Source organism: Protopterus annectens, chromosome 1.part2, assembly GCF_019279795.1.
Source record: "Protopterus annectens isolate FY-2018-M chromosome 1.part2, PAN1.0, whole genome shotgun sequence".
In the NCBI taxonomy this organism is placed as follows: Eukaryota; Metazoa; Chordata; order Ceratodontiformes; family Protopteridae; genus Protopterus; species Protopterus annectens.
Window position 1 is genome coordinate 787246470 of NC_056727.1, and position 23018 is coordinate 787269487.

The window sequence follows — 23018 nt, forward strand, 5'->3', positions numbered from 1 at the left end:
ACAGTTAAGGATATTGACCAATATGGTTTCATAAATAAAGATCTACTACAACTAACTTAGCATGCTTTTACAACCGCATCACGATGGCCTTGGATATGGGTTTGTCTCCAGGTATGATCGTTTTGGACCTTACCAAAGCCTTTGGCTCTATACCATTCTGTTCACAAACACTTACATGAATCTAATGTTAATGTTATACTGTTAGATGGATCATGAATTGGTTCACTGACAGACAACATTATGTTAAGATACATAAAGTTCATGCAAATGTTCTGCCTGTAGCATCTGGTGTTCCCCAAGGATCTGTTTTGGACCAAATGCTGTTTAATCTTGTTTTTTTCTAGTATTCTAAGGAACAGCAAATTTTGGGTCCAAAATTACACAGATGGAAAGCAAATTCTGATGCCAATGATCTTAATGCATATTTATGTCCAATTTGTGGGCACAGGGTAATGGACTAAAATCTAGCCTGGATAAGTTAAAATTATGTACTTCTGAAATAAACTTAAAAAAATTCCTCATTAGAAGAGGCCAAGAAATATAAAGATCTTGGCATCACTACATCATTAGATTTATTCATTTAACCATCACATCAGGGCTATCAGTACTATGGGTTATTGATTAAGAAATCTTTCCCCTACAGATGAGAAATGTTTGGTTATAGTAGAAATAACTTACAGACCCATTACTGAGTACAATATATTTTGCACTTACATTAAAACTCAATTAAAATATTAGAAGGTGTCCAGAGGAAAAATACTAAGAGAATTCTGACTTTACGTCACTTAGATTACAGGGATGGATGTATTTAAAATGGAGGTACATTCAGGGCAAATTGATACTGGCATATAACATTTAATTACCCAATTTTACAGCTAATGCACAACATAAAAGTCTTTAACTGTCCAAAGACTTTAAGACCCTACAATATGACGTGTGTTCAATGTAGGAAAATCTAGTACTAGGAATTCCTATCTTATTAAAATCACCAATGATGGAACAAAACCCAGACTATATCTATACATCTCGGACCAGAACTGGATCAAGATCAAATGGTCTCCAAGCAGGGTAACGGAATGTGGGGTCTCCTGCCATATCAATGTGTCTTTACTTGACTGTCTTTCCTCTAATTACAATGTTCAAACTTGTCAATGTGCAAACCTTTTTCTTACTTTTATAAGGATAATTGAAATGTGGATTTAAACTTTCAACTTTTATTTTAAATTTTCTAGAAAAACACTGACAAACATTTGTGGAACAAAACAAAAACCTCTTCACATTTAAAAACAGACTTAGAATGATTAACAGTAAACTCATCTTCCCTTGAAACTGCATCTGGCTGGCCATTAAAATTAAACTACAAGAGACATGCTAGGATTCATAGTCAAATAACAAATTATGAACCACTAACTACCAGCCATGTGAAGGGTGTAGGGAATCAAACTGCAAAGGATCTAATTCCAAAAGACTTACTTTCGCTGGGAGTGACTTACTCTGGTATAATTTTGCCCTGATTCCAAGAGATTTGTTTTCAGTTTAAATGACTTACTCCAGTGTAAGGCTTATCTATAAATCAAGCTTACACCAAAGTAAGTCACTTACAGTGACAGCCTGTCTTTTGGAATTGAGCCCAAAGTGTATCACATTTGTTAACAGCCTGTAGACAACCTACTGAACACAAATGTCCCTTTTCATAGGCAGTCCAGGAAAGCAGTCTGGTGAATTACTCTGTTAAAATCATGCAGCAAACAAATGAAGACAGAGAATTAAACCCTACACTACAGGAAGCAGCGCATTAACGGATGTGCCAAACAAACTCTGATGTACTCCAAACACAGTGCATTTTACAAAAAACATGCTTGCAAAAATCAAAACATATAGTTGGATAAAGATTAAACTCCTAGACATAATGTTATGCACTTTATTCACAACCAGAAACACACTTTCAGCAGCCAGCAAACCAAGGATCACACCCAAAGAACATGGCTAGTATGACAAACCTCTCCATTTACAACACATTCCTTCTTTTATACCATAACTACTCTGGTATGCAGAAACCAATACTTAGACAACCATCAATTACAGCTCCCCTGTATGAGTATGTATACCTCAAATGTTTACCTGCTATCGAATGAATGAACTACATAAATAATGACAGAAAAATGCATTTCACACTGCTGCTTTAAGAACCATCCATTGCAACCCATTGCACCCCAACCCTTCCCAACCTTTTAACTCAAGACTCAGGGATGAAGACCAAAATTGGGAACATATTTTAAATACTGCTCTTATATACTTAGAAAGTTGGTAGGATAACGTGTTTTGCATTACCAATCATTTCCTGAAGGAAATTAAGTCTGACTCTTTTGTTCATTATTATGTGACTGCAATCCACAAAACTGCCAAAAATCCCAATAAATGTTATACAGAACAAACCACAAATGCAAAGATGCGACCATCAATTACAGAAACCTGTATGTACACCTCAAACACCTGTTTGGGATTAAGTGAATGAATAAACACATAACGGCCCAGAAACACAGTATCTCAGGTTGCTACTGTCAGAACAATACACTGCAACACAAGGCAACACTCCCAACCCCCGACTCCCTCCACCTTCTCAACTTCTTAGTTCAAGTATCACAAAGACCCAAAATCAAACAAATTTTAAATATTTCTGTTATATACCCACAACGTTGTTTGCATTAATAAGCATTCTCTAAAGGATACAAGGTCAGAGACTCACATGCCTGTTATTATTTAATGAATACAAATCAGCAATTTTCCAGAAAGTTAGTTATACATTTCACAAGGAGCAGGGCAAAATACAAATTAACTTTTTTGTTCAAAGGTTTTGGACAAAGCCAGAAATAATGAAGGGACAAGGACTCCAAAAAAGAACTTTATCTTTTTTAACTGAGTAAACTCACTGGACAGTGCCCTTTTCAGGGTTGACCTAAGAGCACTGTCTAGTTAAGTTAGTTGTTCAAAGTTACAACTGTGTATTTTTGCCTACAGGCAACAGTACATAGACAACTCAGAACCTTAATCCTCTGGGATAAATTAAAACAACTCTAATTCACTTAACAAAACAACAGGTGTTGCCACAACATGCATTTTCTGACTAACTGGAAAACTGTAATCCTCAGTGACTTACCAGGAAATCAAAAATTTAGGTGGGATAGGCAAGAAGCATCTGCTAGTTCCTTTTCTCTGTGCCTTACATCTAAATGCATTCACTTAAAGCGATGCAATACTGGCTCCTTAAACAATTTTCAGTTGTACTCCACAAGTCTGACTCCCAACTTTTCTAAGGTGGTGGTTGGACATGCCCCCTAACAGAGTGCAACTGAGAAATTTGCCCCTTTCTCCCACTCTGGTTACACTGCTGCTAACATGCATGGGGCTGTACTTTTTTAAACTAAGAAACCTACTTATTTTAGACTGACATCATCACTGGTTCAGAAAAGCTTCATCTGCCTGATGGTTTTCTTGCCTGCTAGCAATCATTTTCATATTACAGCAGGAATGGTATGAACTTTTAGTCTGTCCTACTGTGGCTTGGCAGGGTGGGTAGCAAGCATTCTTCAATGGGGATGAAGAGGGAGTGGGAATTGTGATACAAGTTATATAAAACAATAGCAAAGTCTGAGCTGAAATAAGTTAGGAAAGCATGAACGATTCAGTGCTACAATTTATTTCTCCTTTAAAGTAACAAAAAAAGTTACTCACTGCCTTCCTGCTGCCCATCGAGAAAAGTCAAAGGTTAAACAACGGTGTGTGTGTGTGTGTGTGTGTGTGTGTGTGTGTGTGTGTGTGTGTGTGTGTGTGTATATACGCATGTGGATAATTACTTAATGCACGGTCAACCAGATACTGGTAATTTATTTGGGATATGACAGACGTTGGGGAAAAAAGATTTGGCTGGGAGTGGGGCAGATCTTTTTCATTTAATGTTACTAGTCTACCAGTGCAGAATCGCATTGGACCTTGGAGCTTAGTGATGACTAACATGACTGTGCATCAGTCACTCTTTCATGCAGATCAAAAAAGAAAGTATGATCATACTGGCTAAACAATGAATGGGGCTTTCAGCATTAATGGGTCCAATGGCTAGCACTGTGCCCTAAGCAGGAACCTAGTGAGTCTTGTGCTAGCTCCAGCCCTGTATCAGACACCCAAGTTTACTAGGAAAATGAACAACTTTAATGCAGTCTAATCCATCATGAGATACAGAGATCACCAGTGGAGTTGGGACAAGAGATTGCTAGTTTACCAAATACATTTTAAGGCATGCTTGCAGTAGTCTGTATGTTTACAGCACACATGAAAATAACATTCTAAGTGCATACTACTACTAGTACAACAGTGCATTCGGCTGTCATATCTTAAAGTTTTATCATCCATCACTTTTTTAATGCTGATACAGCATCCCAATATACAACAAAACTAAGATTCGTCTTTACACTAGAGCTGCCCACATACTTGTTCAATGAAAAATGCTTCACTTTTGAAATTTACCACAGTCATTCTTTTACTCTGTCACCTTCCAAAACATACTAAACCTCCTTATCCATTGCACTTTTCAGATTAAGATATCAGAGACTAATCAAATCACATTAACAGTTAAATCAAAGTTAAATCCATAAGACAGATAAAAACAATCCCGTAACTTGGAAATTGATTTGATTCAATCCTTTCTTATCACTACATACAGTAATATAAAAACATTAAAACAAACAACTATGTGTATGTATACTCTGGATCACTGGGCTGTAATGGAGAACACTGGACTGAAATACTGTTTTTGTGTGAAAGTTGAAGTGTTACAGCAGAAGCATAGCTGTAGATGTGCACTGCTGTTAAAACATTTTAAATCACGGCCACAAAGATGCTATTTCAGTCCAGTTCTCCATTATCACCAGGTTGACAGACATCTAAACTATGTAGACAGGTCGGGTTATACTTCATCATAAATTATTTGCAAATCTTGGATAAATTTACCCCAGCAAAACTTATTAGCAGTTGAGGTGGCAATCATTTACTTATGTGCACATATTTCCAAGCATACCTCCCAACTGTTTTGGCTTTGTCTCAAAATGTTGCTCTTTCTCTCCTAATTATTTCTCCGAGTGAAAAGGTGGCAGATTATACTTAGTAGACAACAGCAATAACTAGTTAGAGACCAAGATTTTCTTACTTTGTCAGCATTTCAAGATAGTAGTAATATTTCAAAAAATGCCCTTGACTGTTTCGAAAGCAAGAAGTTTGTAGGCAATGACAGAGAACATTGGATTGAGTGTAACTTGTGTTTGTATTCATTGATGCTAGTTAAGCTCAGTCCGGTGTTTTCGATTATCGTTGACTACTGACTAAAGAAGTATGGCAAAGTACGGCAAAGTCATGCTAGCACAAGTACATTACCACTTCCACATCTGTGCTTCACACTAGTCCAAACACCTGGTCAGCCCAAAGGAATGCCAATGCCTTCCATTAGCTGGTGTACATTGTTTAACAGCAGCACTAACAGCCTAATTAACTACTACACCCTGACCACTGCCCCCCACCTGACAAAAACAATTTAACAACACAAACTGCAATATACAAAAGCAATTCAAATATGCCCTGAATTGGCAGAGTGACGAGTTGGAAAGCATGACCTTCTCAGTCAGTTAAAAAGAATTACATGTAGAAGAAAAAAGCTTGTTAAACACTTTAGCTTGACATGACTATAGGAAAAGTAGCAAGGTCAACAACAAACAAAAACATGCACCTGTAGCGTAGGGGGGTTTCAATACAAATGCCCAACAACCACTTCACAGCTTATTCTGAACAACACAGTACTTTTTATGGGAAAATAAAAATTAAAAAACTGAGTTATCACTAAATAAACTCAAAGATCTGACTATACGTGCAATTCGCAATGTACTGCAAATGCATCACAATGTTCAAGGGAATGGTCATAGGCAATAACTTGTGCATTACTCTAAAACTTCATTTTTATGTAGTTACATAGGAACAGGAAAAACTGCCTCCATACTATGACATTATTTAGAAGTATCTGTAACAAAAATAAAGCATGCACGGAAGCAGCTGCTCGGCTCAATAGGTAATCCAAAAAGACAAAAGAGAAGAGCCAGCAAAACATGACCCAATAAAGAAATAAACTTTTATTGGTAAAAAACCATAGTCCAAATGGACAGCAAAGAATAATACACAAACCGGTTTCGGCTGGTTAACTATACACAGCCTTCCTCAGTGTGAAACTAGCAGATTCAAAGCTGTCATTAAATACACTACAAACAAAAATGATTGGTTGAACCTAAAGCTTGTCATTTAATCCTGGTGGGAATAAACCACCTAACTTAATAATCCATTTTTTCTCTTTAGAATTCAATAAAGAGTGCCAACCAGTTTATTCACTTTTTTGCCATGAATGATGTCAATAATGGTAAAAAGAAAAGTGGCTGTAGGATGTGTTTGCTGATGTTTATATAAGGCGTTATGTATTCTGCCTTTTTTGATGTTGCTAATGTGCTCTGAAATTCTCAATCTTAATGGTCTAGAAGTTTGACCTATACAGAATGCCCCACATGTGCATGTGGCTAAATAAACAACCCAATCAGAGCTACAGTTAGCAAAGAACTTAATATTGTATACAATGGAAACATTTCTACTAGTGAATTCCTTAGTTTTGGAAATTTTGTTGCAATTAGTACAATGTCCACAAGGATAACATCCTACTGGTATGCTGCCAGTAAGGGTGGTTTGAATTGGTTTGAATTGGTTCTGGAAGACCTGTATCATGTGTGTGTTTGTAATGACTGAAGCAACTGCCCAGATTTCTGCCTTTCTTGAATGAAAAAAGGCATTGGTTAGGAACAATGGTAGACAAATCATTGTCATACAATAATAGGTTCCAATGTCTGTGAATACTCTGGATTAGACTATCCGAATTTCTACCATAGGTAGTGGTAAACCTGATTGGTTGAGGGGCAGACTGGTGATCCGTCTTGTAGGATAATAAATCATCCCTGTTCATGTGGCTTACTTTATGTATAGCATCAAAAACATGTCCCATTTTATATCCCCTAGTCCTGAAACGTCTAGTTAAATCCCTACTTTGTTCTTGATAAGAAGTCTCATCAGAGCAGATACGTTTCATCCTGATGAATTGGGATTTTGGAATATTTTTAGAAATATGAGGGGGATGAAAGCTGGAAGCATGTAATACAGTGTTGTATTCGGGATGTTTCCTGTAGACTAGAGTCCCAAGGGTATGGTCAAGTAATCTATTAATGGATACATCTAGAAAAGTGATATGGCTGTGGTCATAATGCAAAGTAAACTGAAGACCCCATTTATTATTATTGAGATATGTTAGAAAATCAAACAGACCATCGCGTTCACCCTTCCATACAGCCCAGCAATCATCAAGGTAGCGTCTCCAAATATCAAGTTGTTCCAAGTAGATGTTGTTATTGCTATTATATATAAGATCTTTCTCAACATAAGCCATAAAGAGATCCGCATAGATGGGTGCAAAGAATGAACCCATGGCGGTACCCTTGGTCTGCCAATAACAAACGTCCTGATAAAAAAATTATTTAGAAGTATGACATTGCTATTGTTTATTAAAAAATAATACAGCACAAAAATAAATCTATGATGCCGGAATATGGTGAAGTAGTATTTCATCTACACTGAGGAAAGCTCTAGGTTGGTCACCTGGATTGTTCCCTTGTGATTAAATGATGCTACCCACCATCACAAAGGATAAACTACAACTTCCTGCAGGCTGTAACGTTTTCCAGTATGCTGAAGGTGGTGGCAGATCACTGCTTAATAACAAAATATGGATACAATGTTATTTTTTTTCAATCTGCCATGAATGCTGAATTTTGAAACCTGTATCAAGTTTGTAAAGTGTTCTCTTCCAATTCTGATCTCTGTTCAATTGTTTTATGGATGGTTAGTACATTTTGGTAACTGGCACTCTGGTGTTGTACTCTACTATACTGCTTCACAATTCTTCACTTGTTTACCTGCATCTGATGAGACACCTTCTCCTCTACTTCCTGGATAAAGCTTAAAGCATCCTTACTGGCTCACAAGTAGTGCCCAAGCAGCTCCATGAGCAGTCTCAGCCACCTGTGGACTGTACTAGGCAAGGTAGGAATAAAAACAGATTGCCAGGCCTTTCTTTGACATTACACATGCACATCGCAGTCACACCCAATGAAAACTTAAGAGATGACAATCAACTTACTGCGTACTGTTGAAGCTGGGAGGAAAATAGAGTAACTAAAGAAAACCCACAAAAATACAGGGAGGACATGCAGATTCACACAGAAGGCACTCCCAGCAAAGAACTGAACTGTGTGAGAGCTCTATCTGTGAAGCGACAATATGCAAGTCTACCTTCTGGTCATTGTTTTGCCTGTCGAAGGAGCTTTGCTCACCTCAATCACATCTATCAGTTGAACATCCACATCTAAGCTGCTCACAGACATTCTCAACCCTGAGCATTTATGAAAATCAAGTTAGAACTATAAATCAAACACAAACCTTGTAAACAGCAAATACTACTTCTGTTCAACAAAACCTGTTCTTAACAATGATATATTTCCTGCCTTTCTTGTTAAGTGGTATAGACTATTTGTAGGCTTCTGAGCCCCCAAGCCCTTCTGTGTTTGAGGGAAGCCTTCTAGCTTGTTTTTTTTCATTATAACTAGCCAGTTTTCTAGTTTCAGCACTCAAATCTGTTTCCTTGATCTCAGCACTTGTTCAGAAAAAAAAAAAAAAAAAAAAAATTTCATCTGCTTTTACTGTACTTGTGTTTCTACCTACTTCATTTTACTTTTGCATCATCTTAAAAATACTCAGTTGTATTTATTACTGCTTGGTGTAACTCATTCTAAGCCTTTTGGTTTAAACACTTGGGCTTCGGACCAGTTAGTTGTTTTGCACTGAGAGGGTTTGTGGTCTGCACTGTTGTGGCAGAACAGGTAGCTTACATCCTTCTAGGTTGAGAACTGCTGATTGAGGGCTCAGTGTCTGTTATTCTAAAAGTGTATTAATTCTGGTTTAAGCACTTGGGCTTTCAAGCCAGTTATTTTACATTAAGAGGGTTCGTGGTCTGCACTCTTGTGGGAGGAGAGGCTGGACTCTGCCCTACTGAGCTGGGAATTTCTGGTTAAAGGCTTATAGTGCATGCATATCTGAACTGTTTCTTACTGAAGTTAGTGCGCCTTGTTTGCTGTGGCATAGACTGGATTCGGGCCTGCTGGATCTAGCTTTGTTTGTGTAACTTGAGCACTAATCCAGACATTCTCTAAAGTATTCAATGGTATTTATTACTGCTTGGTTGTAACTTGATTAAAGTGTAGCTATCATTCAAGTCTTTTGGATTAAGCACTTGGGCTTCAGACCAGTTGTTTTACATTAGGAAGGTTTGTGGCAAGCACTGTGGTGGCAGGACAGGTAGCTTTCATCCTTCTAAGTTGGGAACTGCTGATTGAGAGCCCAGTGTCCAAGTGTATTAGTTCTGGTTTAGGCACTTGGGCTTCAGGCCAGTTATTTAACATTAAGAAGGTTCGTGGTCTGCACTCTTGTGGGAGAAGAGGCTGGACTCTGCCCTTCTGAGCTGGGAATTTCTGGTTAAAGGTTTATAGTGCCTGAATATTTGAACTGTATCTTACTGAAATTGGTACACCTTGTTTGCTCTAGCATAGACTAGATCCAGGCCTGCTGAATCTAGCTTTGTTTATATGCTTTTTGTTTGTTTGCTTGTTATTTCCCTGGAAGCTAATTCCACCTAATACGCAACTTCTCAGCGCTTCTGTGGATCACTAGTGATATCTGCATTGCTTACTGTACTTATTTCCTTGTTTCACTTGAAAGAAAGTTACTGTTTGTCGTTTTTGCATTTAGTTACTTGTAACACATTGCACTCAAGTTACCTGGCACTTGCTCACTAAAGTAATTATACAAGTCAGCACTAAAAATTAAAAGCACTACACCCTCACTCCCCACTGGCCCTTGTTTTCAATTAAGGATTTCCCAATATTATTCTAGCATGTCCAAAGGTCAGTTGTCAATCTCCTCTCCGGTCCAGCTGGTGAATCTGGGAATCTTGAGGCAATGTTATAACTGCCTCATGTACACAGACAACCCTCTCCTCCTCCCACATAACACAAATACTTGCGAGAGATGCAGCTATTTAGCCAAACTGGAGGCTGAGCTCTCCCAACTCAGGACTGCCAAGACCAGACAGGAGGAGAAGGCAACTACACACACCACAAAACCAGCCTCACATAATGCTACCACTCCACTGAATCAAACACATAAACACACAAAGACATACTCGGAGGCTCTGAGTAAAAACTTACCTAAACAGCAGAGGCCTCCAAAGCAGACACCCAAACAACTGCTACCTCAAAACACCCCACAAGCAACACATAAACCACAAAAGCAGTGTGCAAAGCAGTCACAGCCCTTAAGGCCAAATACAACACCAAACATACTTGTCATAGGTGACTCCATAGTCAGACACACTGACGTCCCACTCACCAGGCTGAACAAGGAGAGGGTCACAGTAAGCTGCCTATCGGGCGCTAGAATCCGCCACATAACACAAGCACTCTGGTCACTCCACGGAATGTACAAATATGACACAGTCATTGTCCATGCTGGTGTGAACGACCTGAGACGTACCTCCCTGGACTACATGAAGAGAGACATAGAGGAGCTCTCTGATTATGTAGCCCAGGCAGGTATGACCCTAACCCTGAGCAGTATCCTTCCTTCACCAAGAATGATGCCACAATATAGAGACAAGATGATCAGCTTTAACAATTGGCTTAATGTCTGGTGTCATTCAAAGGGGATCCAGTGTCTGTCTGCCTGGGATGACATGCTTGACAAGCCACGCTGCTTCGCAAGGGATGGCTTGCACCTGTCACCCCTGGGATTCCGGATATTGGCTAAGGCTCTTGCCACCCCTATAGTGCCTTTTTAGGCAAGGCTCAAATTCTAAACCTACCACCCTAGAAAACAAAAAATGGGAAGAAACTAAGGGTAATGCTGCTCAATGCCAGAAGTCTAAATATCAAAATGCACGCACTCGAGGCCCTTCTCAGTATGGAGAACATCGATGTCTGTGCTGTAACAGAATCCTGGTTCAAGGCTCCTGAGAGCACCCCGGCACTATTAGGTTTTACCTCATATCATGCGTTCCGGCCCCAAAACCCGGACCACACCACAAAAGGGGGGGTGTATCCATATTCATAAAGGATACCCACACCTCCAGGTTGGTGGCAACGCACGAAGCTTCGGAAACCATCCAGGTGCAACTAACCATAGGCAAAACTGCTCTACAAATTGTAGCATGCTACAGGCCACCCTCTCAAATTCAGGAACCCCACACAGCCTTCCTGAAGACACTGGAGGGTATAAATGTATCTCCAAACACCATCATATTGGGTGACTTAAACTACCCGAATATAGACTGGGAACATTACTCAAGCCCTAACTTTCTAGCCCAACGGTTCCTGGAGTTCATAAATTCAAATGCCATGGAACAGCTAGTCACTGTTCCCACGAGAGGAGAAAATATACTAGATCTCATTGTCACAAACATGGGGACAAAATGCTCCACACCGAAGTATATCCCTCATTGGTGAGATCTGATCATAAACTAATCTCACTGGAAATCCACATCCCGCCCCCACCCCAAACAAAAAGACCATAGTGAAGAACTTCTCTAAAGCAAACTTCACACTACTCAAGACTGGTGTGGTATCCTTCAAGGCCCCTGAGCCAGTGGAAACCACAACCCAAGCTGCGGAAGCCCTTACAAATGCCTTCTATGAACACCTCCAGGACTGCATGGATCAGGCAATCCCAAATAAAACCAAGACTCTTTCCACAAAGGGCAAACGTCCAGTCTGGTGGACCCCAGCCATTAACAAACTTTACAATAAGAGGAGAAAGCTATTACATGATAGAACAAAATCCATAAAAGGGAAGTCACCCCTGATCATTATTAGTAAAAAAATACGAGCACTCATAAAATCAACTAAGGCCAATTTTGAGAGAAAAATTGCCATGTATTCAAAGGACAATCATAAGGCCTTTTTCAGCTATGTTAGGAACCTGGGTGGAAACTCCCAGATATACTCAGAATTAGTCCAAAATGATACAAAAATCACTGAACCCACAGACATTGCCAACATACTGGCAGATAGGTTCAGTGCAAACTTCACCCCCCTCTCCCCCAGTGCAAACTTCACCCCCCTCTCCCCCCTAAAGGAGAGATAACTATCCCAGCCGAGTGTAGCCTCCCGGACATCTCAAATGCGCAGGTGAAAGCTGCTCTCTCTAAAGCTAAAAACATAGCATCAATGGGACCGGATGGTGTCCCCGGCTGTGTGCTACACGAGCTAAATGAGGAATTAAACCCGCACATAAGGCAGCTGTTTAATCTCAGCCTTACCACAGGATACGTGCCCAAGGAGTGGCATACGGCAACTGTGGTCCCACTCCACAAAGGCGCCTCTAGGGACCCTGGTAATTACCGCCCCATAAGCTTAACAAGTCTAGTCTGCAAAGCTATGGAGAGGATCATAATGGAGCTCATAAACAAGGATATAGGGGACTTGCAGACATTGGACCCGACCCAGTTTGGCTTTGTCAAGGGAAGATCATGCCTTTTGAACTTGGTCGACTTCTTCGAAACAGTCACCAAGGCCATTGATGAGGGAAAGGCAGTCCATACAGCCTACCTTGACCTTGCAAAGGCTTTCAACACAATACCCCACTCGGGTATTGTAGAAAAACTTACCAGCTTAAATGTAAACCCATATGTCACAAGATGGGTTGCAAACTGGCTTAAGGACAGAACCCACAAGGTTAGAGTTGCTGGCGCTATGTCAGACTCCAAGCCGGTCACAAGTGGTGTCCCACAGGGCTCGGTCCTTGGCCCCTATTGTTTGGCATCTACTTCTCAGAAGTACAGGCCAACATGGGAGGACTTTGGCTGACAAAGTTTGCAGACGACTGCAAACTGGGCCATAGTGGAAAGTGCATCGGACACGGATATCCTTCAGAAGGGACTCACGGAAACAGATAGCTGGTGCCAGAGCCATGGCCTGAAGTTAAACGCCAAAAAATGTATAGTCATACCCTTCGGGAAAAACAAGGTAACCCCAAGCTACCATATAGGTGGCAATCCACTAAGCACAGAAGAGGTTATCAGGGACCTGGGGACCCAGGTTGACAGTGGCCTTTCTTTGACACTCACATTGCTAAAGTGGTTAGAAAGACCTTCTACATTGCCCACCTGATCATGAAGGGATTCACATCCAGATCTAGTGAGGTCATTGTTCCCCTGTACTCTTCACTTATCAGACCAATGATCGAGTACAATGCCCCATTCGGGATGTATCTCACCCGACATCTGCAGCAATTGGAGAGGCCCCAAAAGTTCCTCACCAAAAGGATAAAGGACTCCAAAATCTGTCACATGCTGCCAGATTGAAGAAACTCCAGCTCTATTCAGTCGCATACCGTCTGCTCAGAGGTGACATCTGCCTGACATACAAGGCCATGTCCAACCCGGAATTAATGGACATGCTCCACCTCAAAAAATCCAAATCCACCAAAACCACTAGAGCAAGCAACTTAAACCTTAGCACGGATATAAATAGGACGTGCTGGAGGGATAGATTTATCACTCAGAGACTCCCTATGCTGTGGAATAAAATCCTGGTCCATGTGAGGCAGAGCACCTCGCTGACTCTGTTCAAGAGAAATCTAGACCTGTGGATGGGAGATCGTAGGTTTACCCCGGGAATCATCTCTGTGTCACTGCTGGACAGAGGCACAACAAACTAATGGGCACAGTATTTTTTCATATAAGGGGTGGCGTAAGCCACAAAAATTTGGGCTAGGCTTATAAATGCCTTAGGGCAGATAGCCTAGTATAAACCTATGAACCTATGAACCGATAAAGTCAATATGAAGGCATAAAGGAAAGAAATGCTCTGTGTTCCAGGCCACCCAGGTGACAGACCAGCAGAGACAATAGCCATGCCTACTCAGGAGGAGGGACAGTGATGTGTCAGGCAGACCACTCCTAAAGCCCTGGCAAAAGCCAGAGTTTGGCGTGACATTAGCTAAGGATGCAGGGAACACATCATAACAAGCCTCACCTTACCCACCCAGCAAGCATGAAAGTTTCTATGCCTGTCAGCTCTCACACAAGTGTAATATTTCTGCGTTTGTGTTTTAGATATATATATATATATATATATGCACACACACACACACACACACATATATATATATATATATATATATATATATATACACACACACACATACACACACACTCATATGCACTATGTACATATTACACACACACAAATAAATATATATATATATATATATATATATATATATATATATATATATATATATATACACATATACAAATTATGCTTACCACAAATCAAAGCAGGATCATTTTGCTTCCAAGAAATTATTTAAAATGTTTCCCCATAATGCCCAATAAAACAAACTCGATTAACAATGCTAAATGTTTGTACTACATCATTTATTTAAAGTGGGTGTTGCATGCTATATTATCTCATATTTTAGCAGCACTATTAAAAGACTAAAGAATAAGTCATTTAAAGAAAAAATATCTATGAAACTGCAGGCAGAAAAACTATTCTCCTATGTTTCACTGCTAAGTAACACACTCATTTTCTAAACAGGTTTAAAATTACTATTATTGTAATAAGTTAAAAAAGTGATGTTATTACTAACAATTTTGTAATGAAAGTACCCCGTGCACTACTTAACTGACTACTTACCAGTATTGGCAAGGTTTACCAACAACATGCAAAGTACCAAAAGATATAGTTTTAGTCTGTCCTGGGCTGCTCTTCTCTTCACAATACATGAAAAAGTTCGCTTAGCATACATAGCAAGAGACAGGGAGTGCTTCTCCTCCAAAATACTTTCTGCAACTCCTTGGAGAACTTTTTCTTGGTCTTGGTGATGCTTTGACTCTTTCAACCAGCAGATCACATAAATTACTGCCAATATGTGACATCCACAGAAAACCCCAAAGGCATGAGTGAACGAATAGTACTGAAGTAAGGTGCCACCAAGCAGAAATCCAACAGTGCCTCCAAAGTAAATCATAGCTTCTGCAATACCAATTCTTGTGGTCAGAGCTGAACCATCAGAAATATCAGCCAAATAACTGAAGACACTCAAAAATACTGCTACATGACTACCAGAGATTCCAATGATGGCGGCATTAACAATGGTCCAATAGACACCAATTTCTGGTAATTCAGCAATAGCTATAAATAATCCACCACTTACAGCAGAAAAGATGCTTGGTATGCACATGCCTAGTTTACGTCCAGCCCTGTCAGACCATGAACCAAGGAAAATTGCTGGTATAACAGACAGCAAGCTTACCACAGACATGTAGATTAACATTATATATGAAGCTTTACTTTGAACAGCTGTGGACTCCTCTTGATGGTTTTGAAGGTCTGCACAAACCTCTGTGTTCTCAGAATACATCTCTCCACAAACCTGAAAGAAAAATGCACTTTGTAAAATCAAAAAAATTTCAAGCAAACAAACACGACAGACATTCATCAAATGCCTTTTACACTTAAAAACACACCTTATTGGCAAACAACTGAATGTGAGACTCATGCATTCACCCACATCGGTTCATCAAATGGAGGAAATCAATGGAAAAAGGGATTTCTCATTACATACAAGATGCATTGACCTCAGAGCTGGAGCCAATTACTCTTGCTGTATTCTAAGATTAGGCAATAAGGCACATGTGCCGCTCTTCAAGGATAAGCCAGGGAGTCTTGTTAACTAACTTACTCTGCGATATGTCTTTTTCAACTATAAAACAGTTGCCTTTCATGTAAATGGTGGTACTGCCTCCATGGTACAAAGAGATGAAGTCTGGATTATGACTCAGATGATTTGGGTTCAACTAGAAGGATGGGCACTGGAGTAGTAGTTGGGGAAAGTGGGCATGACTGGTTGAATCTGACTAGCCCATCCTGATGGCAGAGATGAGTTTATGACCATTAGTCTTTATGAATCCTGCTGGAAGTCACAAGTACTCGACTATGTATATACTTTGCTTTGTCTAGCAGTCTGTAACACTGCATTTGGGAAATGGTATGCACATAAAATCACATCAGAAGGCCAGCACTGCAAACCCCACCTCAGTAGCCTATGCAGAGGAAGGATTCAGGGCATAAAGAACTCCCCAGTGCAGCACTATTAGTGATGCTAACACACCAAATATCTAACACATCTTCCAGCTGGCGAACTTTAAAACACAAATCTCTGCTCCTGATTGGCCCTTCCAAGATGGCCTTTATCTTGAGGACAGGAGGTGGATACTTTGACATGAAAGAATAGGTGTTGTTGCAGATTGGTGTCAGCCAGTGGTAGATTGTCAAATTACAGACTAAAAGGATGATTAAATGCATGTAGTCTGCAGCTATGTCCCTTTTTAGTAGGCTTTTAAAGGATTTGTATAACAGTATCCAAAAGTAAACTTGCCTACAGGGTCACAATCAAAATGATACATAGTTAACTTGAAAACAGAACTGTAAATCTAAGAACTGAAAGCATGTGCAAAACAGGTAAAATAAATGTGAGGCACTTGAAAAAAAATAAACAAAGGCTGCCAGTGGCTGAACAGGTAGCATACCTGCATGCTGGAAGAGAACATCAAATAATGCTTGAATTCATTTTTCAATACTGACTGCAGCGCTACACAAAGGGGTGTGGCACTGTCGACTGTCTCATCCTTTGAACAAGACAATAAACCAAGGCCCCATCTGCCTGAGTTGTTGCTGGCAGTTTAGGTGATGTAAGATCCCGACAGCAGTTATCAAAAACAGTAGTGTGTGATTTATTATGCTCATTATACACATTTTACACATATTTCAACATTCTTATAGGTTTACTTACATCTTTAACCACACCACTTACAACAATAATTTTAAATCCTGCATAACCCACCCTCACTTTCCCACATCTTCTTTTACAACAACTTTGCATCACCATTTCCATAAAAAATATATCTACTTGTCAAAAGAAGCTTTTTCATGGTACTATCAGTCTCATTTTGCATTTCCTGCACAATACCAATTTCATATTAATATGATTTAAGTATGAATGTTTCAAAGTATTTTAATAACATTCCAAAACCTTCACCTTTTCCACATCTAAAAAACACACGATCGACTGTTTCTTCCACTCCATAAACATTCAATAATTTTTCTTCTTGCACTTTACATTTCATCTGTGCCTTTACAGGAAAATGATTTTAATAGCCCCATTGAAAAAAAACAGTGTATATATATATATATATATATATATATATATATATATACATAAAAAACACACACACACACACACACACACACACACACACACACACACACACGCTCGCAATCTTTTCATACATTTCAAGCAAACAAGGTTGCCAGGTTCGCTACCAACGAAAGTTACTCACCCCATCAATGCATCTCCCTATGCAAACTAAAATGGCTCGAACTTCACTATCACCTAACCTACTTGCAGTTAACCACAGCTCACAATATCATTACCAAACCTTCCAATTGCCCATCCCTCACCTCCCCATTTACTCTCCATAAGCCCACCCGACAACTCGGATCTGAAAAATCAATTCCTTCTAAAAGTGCAAATATCCAATCTAGCAGTTGGTCAATCTCTCTGCGCATGTACCATTGCTAAAACTTGGAATTCCCTACCCAGCTCTATCAGAACTATTTCCAATCACATATCCTTCAAAAAGTCTCAAAAACAGCACATCTTAGCCCTACGGCAAGGTACATGTGGCTACAACTACAAAGCATCTTCCCCCACCTGATCTCACTAACAGTTATGCAACGCTCTCTTGCCATCTTCACTCTTCGGGATCCAAAGCAGATGATATTTTGCACTTAGTATATTTTGTATATGATGTATACTCCCTTTGTTATTCTAGCTAGAAATTTATGATAATATTGTGTCTGTTTTTTTTTTTTTTTTAAGTTCTCTCTCTCTATTTATGTAGAAAATGTGATAGTATTTAAATTTCTTTTGTATGTGGAACTTTTGTCCCCTGGCCTCCACTGAAAATGGACACTTTTTGGTCCAGTGGACCATCCCGGTAAACAAATGCAAATAAATAATTTCTTCTAAATTTTCTGTCTTGTTTATAACTTTCCCTATTTGCTCACCTAATATTATCCATGGATAAGTATAAAAAATTAATTTCAATTTTACACAGCTGATTTCCCCATGAAACATGTTTTCAATCTACCATATTTCAATAATATTTACATATTCATTCATCTTACAACAATCATGTTCTCTTTTTTCTACACCTCTTCTAACCATATTTCTTCATACTTGTATAATGCTCATTTCCTCTCATCTCAAACATCCACAACAAATATACTGACACTATATAAACATGACTCATTAAATTCAACTCCCAATTGTCCTCACAATAACAAGATTCCTCTTTCAATAGGATTAAGCCTTGATACCCAGAACTATACTGAATATAGTTTCCAACAACTCATTCTCTTAACTGCATGGGAAATGTATGCCCTCACCCAGTGCATGCTGTTTTTTCTTATTCACCTGTTTTATATTATTATTTTCTTTTTGTATGACACTTGAAATGTCCTCCACCATACAACATACTTCCCTTCTTGCACAACATCCCTTCACTGTTATATACTTGTACCTCATTTTCAGGCATTATCCATAATATGTTAATCTCAGTGATACTTAAGTACATTCCGCCAACTAACTTCACCTTCATCTCCTAAACCCTTGATTGACTTTGTAACTGTATCAACTTCCACTACAGTTTTCATCAAACCCTTTTTACTTTTATAACTAACACCATCGGAATATTACATAAGCAATGGTACTATAACTCCATTTCTAGTCTTCCACCTTGCTTCTTCACCCATTGCAATTTCTTAGTACTGCATTATTATTTTTTTTTTTTTAACTAAAAAAAAGATTATCCCCAGTGATGAGACTTCTCTGTTTAATACCCTTCTCCTACTCACTTTTTCTCCTACTTATCCATTTACCAGAACTCCTACCCATGCTTTTTCATGAACTATTTCCAATCTTACTTCCTATACCATAAATTTTCCAAGTGTGAAAATGGTTAACACTATTGAAAATCATAGCTGTGGCACATGGCTTTTCTCTAGTCTCTTTTTTTTCTCTCTCACTACCCTGTCTACTACTTCCATTATAATAATTACCATATTTACCAGTTGTCCTTTACTACAGGCACACCTTCAAAAAATTAGCCTTTTCTGCAAGGCTTTCAAGAATGTTTTTCCCAAAGCAGATGGCCTACAGTTCTAATATTTTCCCACCTGTTCGTTTCCATATAAATCACCCCGGCATAGTTCCTTATCCTTTATTCCTTGATTTAGCCATTATTTTATAAAACTTTATTTCCTTTTCCACCATTTATATATAAAACATGCAGCTTACTTCATTGGAACCCAATGCAATCTTCTCATGCACACGCTTAATCTTTTCCAGTTCTACCATTTCTTCTTCCTCCAACCTTTCTGCATGTTTTTTTTTTAATTTTCAGACTTCATCCTCTCTCTTCTTCTTCTTTTCATTCTTATACATCCTTTTAATGCATTTCATGTTTACATTATTTATTCTTCCCTGTAACTTGCTACTTTATCCACTTACTCCAGCTGAAACATTTTCACTCTTCATATTTTACTTCTCCAAGAAATGTCAGTTTTTTCTTCAAAGACTTCTGTAATGTAAGTATCTTTCACTTGTACTCTATTCCTTTCATGAATTTCTCTTTCTACTTCGATACTCTACAACTATATACAGTTTTATATTTCACTCCATATGTTCATGAGCCATAATAAGGTCTCGTTCACTCATGTTAATCTCATAAACATGATCTTTCACTCTTTAACAACTCATATTTACTTACTTCCTCTATCAACCTCTTAATACATTTCTTTTCCTGAATAATTTCTCTCTCTCGCCAAAGCCTGTACAGTCACAGCTCTGCAAAGATGCCCCCTTCTTTCCCCCTTGTTTTCAGATATCAGAAAAGTCAATTTCCATCCTCAAACCTCCTCTTACACACATATTCTTTCCTTCCCTACAATTAATCCTGTAACCAAGCACTTCAGTATAAACTTTTATATCTTATATTATCTTACTTTTTTAAAATTTTTCCTTGCATTACAACTGAATTCTCCCACAAGACATTTGTCACCATAACAAGTTGTCGCCTCACAGTTAGACGTTGGCCGTTCAATTCTCAGTTAGAGCGTCTTCTGTGTGGCGACATGCGTGAACGGGCATTCCTTCATTGAAGGAAGTGCGTTAGGCCCGGCAAGCCAACACGTAAAACTCTACTGCCAATTATTAGCGGACCAGAGTTCCGCTGTGGCGACCCCTAACCGGGAAAAAGCCAAAAGACACAAACAAAACAAGTTTTTCTTCTCTTCAAATAACTGCACTTTGTCCCTCACCTTAGTATATGCATACACTACTCTCTCAGACTTTGTTTTAATTCTGTAACCAAAACGGCGTTCACCAAAACAAGTAACGAACACATGGTAAAAGCTTACGCCACTGCTGTGCAAATCTTGAGAAACCAGAAATCTGTAACTCCTTCTTAACACATGTATCCAAGGTACCTTCCAATAAATGCAGCAGTCCTCTAATATTTCCACACTTTATTCGGACACAAAACGAACATGAACAACATAGAGAAAAAGTTAAGTGCTTTCACCTGTACACATTACAGGCTTCATCAGAACTGCCATACATTTTAGTTCACCTCAATTTAAATTACTTTTTTGGCGCCAAACAGAGCTCTCTAATTTAAAGACACACTGTCACCAGAAATTAAATTACGTTGCTATGTGTCTTAAAAACTGATCAATTCATGCAATAAATCTAAAATAAAATAAAATAGAATAATAAATAATAAATAAAACTATTTCAATCAAATGCATATCGTATTACTAACTAAATATATGTATGTATTAAATATTAACTATATAAATATATGAATAAATAAATATATAAATATAAATGTTAAATCATGTATTCAATAATATATATATATATAACTATATAGTACCCTTTATGTATGTCAGTAATTATACTAATAGTTTGTGGGGCTGTACTCGCTTGTTTTTTATCATTAAAGGAATTAGATACTTTTAACAATCCTGTTATCCATATAGGACAACAGAGAACGTTTCCATAGTAATTTTCTTGAGACTATGCACTTCTTTTAATTTTAAGTGCCCCACAAAAAAGTTCAACATTAAAAGAAAAGTGATGGAAGAACTGAGTGCTGATGAGGTATATATATATATAAATGGTTTCAGTATCCATTATTAACTGCTCTGATGAAGTCTATCGAAGAAAGCGCTTGACCTGTTTTGTGGATTATTCCTACACAGTGGATTATTGATCTGCTTTTGTGGATTAAATTTTGCACAGTCAACAATTTTATGTGGATCGAATAAAGGTGTTTTTTTAACTTGTGGTCCTAGGTTATTGGCTCAAGGAGTGGTTCGTTGAACGTTATTTGTGGTGGTTTCCGCTCTTTTACACACCTCTCAGTGTTTCAAATGGGACTAGAGCTAACCATTCTAGGGACTTAAATATGGCCTGGGACTTGAATAGGATGTGCTGGAGGGACAGGTTTGTCTCCCAGCGACTGCCACATCTTTGAAATAGGCTGCAAATTTATGTAAAGCACAATACCTCTATGACACTGTTCAAAAGGAGCCTGGATGAGTGAATGGAGCACCGGTAATTCTTACGGGTGATAGAGCCCACAACCCTCCTGGACATGGACAGTCATTACTAAATACAATCCTGGGTATTGACTAGAGTATCTACGATGTTACATTGGGATGAAATGGTTATCCTTGAAATGACTGGGTCGATAGCCTAATAACATTATATGATCCTATTTGTGTCTTTAGGGGATACATGACCATGTCTATTGTGCAATAACCTGCTGATCTGGTCAACCAGAAGCCCTTAACATTTGCCTTGACTGCAGAGAAGTAGATGTCAAAAAGAAGATGCATTATACTACGAATTAATAGTATCTGTTACCCAAACAAGCACATCCATCACTATTATATCTTCATGATTTACCTGTATAGCAATTCCAAGACATCTTTCTTGTCTAAGTCACCATGCAGTCTCTTTACCCAATAAAATGATATAAATGCACTCCTTTATTCTCCTCTAGAAACAACTTCTAAAAGGAATACTACATAAGCCTCAATCTTTGTTGTACCACTCATGCACAACTAAACTTCTTGTATCACTTTTATACTACTCCCTTTTATTGCTACAATGTATGCAAGTGTGTGTTTGTGCGCATGCGAGAACTTTTCATTTTTGCATCCTTAATACATTTTTTTAAGACATTGTCATTTTTTTTTTTAATTCACCTTCCGATCTGTCTCAAACCCTCAGTCTTCCCCATGGTGGGATTCCAATACATGCTCATTTCTTCTACCTTACTGCAGAATACTGTCCACATTTAAATCCACATGATTCCCAGGCACTATTTCTTCATCTGCATTTCACCCTTCCACTTGCGGACCCACATCTTTTTCTACATTTTCAACAGCAGTATCAGTTCACTGCTTCTATCTTGATTGTTCACCATCTTTACTAAAATTTTCAGTTTTATTTACTATATCACTCATTCTGCAGTAATGGATAGTCAAACCATAAATGTCTCTCTTCCACACTTTTTACAAGTTACACTGCAATGTATGCTGAATGTCCATATTCTCCCACACTGACATTATTTTGGTTGAACCTATTACTTCACACACACTTTTTTTTCTCAATTCGGTATAATGACACTTGACAAATGG

The 23018-nt window shown here is 38.6% G+C and overlaps 1 protein-coding gene across 1 annotated transcript in view; it reads right to left on the bottom strand.

Annotated features, from left to right (window-relative positions):
• The window catches only part of LOC122791256 (proton-coupled folate transporter-like), a 1313896-nt gene that overhangs the window by 1194232 nt on the left and 96646 nt on the right, over positions 1–23018 (bottom strand). The window contains exon 2 of the mRNA XM_044058932.1: positions 14880–15618. Coding sequence (XP_043914867.1) covers positions 14880–15618 — 739 coding nt within the window. The remainder of the gene's footprint in view (positions 1–14879; positions 15619–23018) is intronic.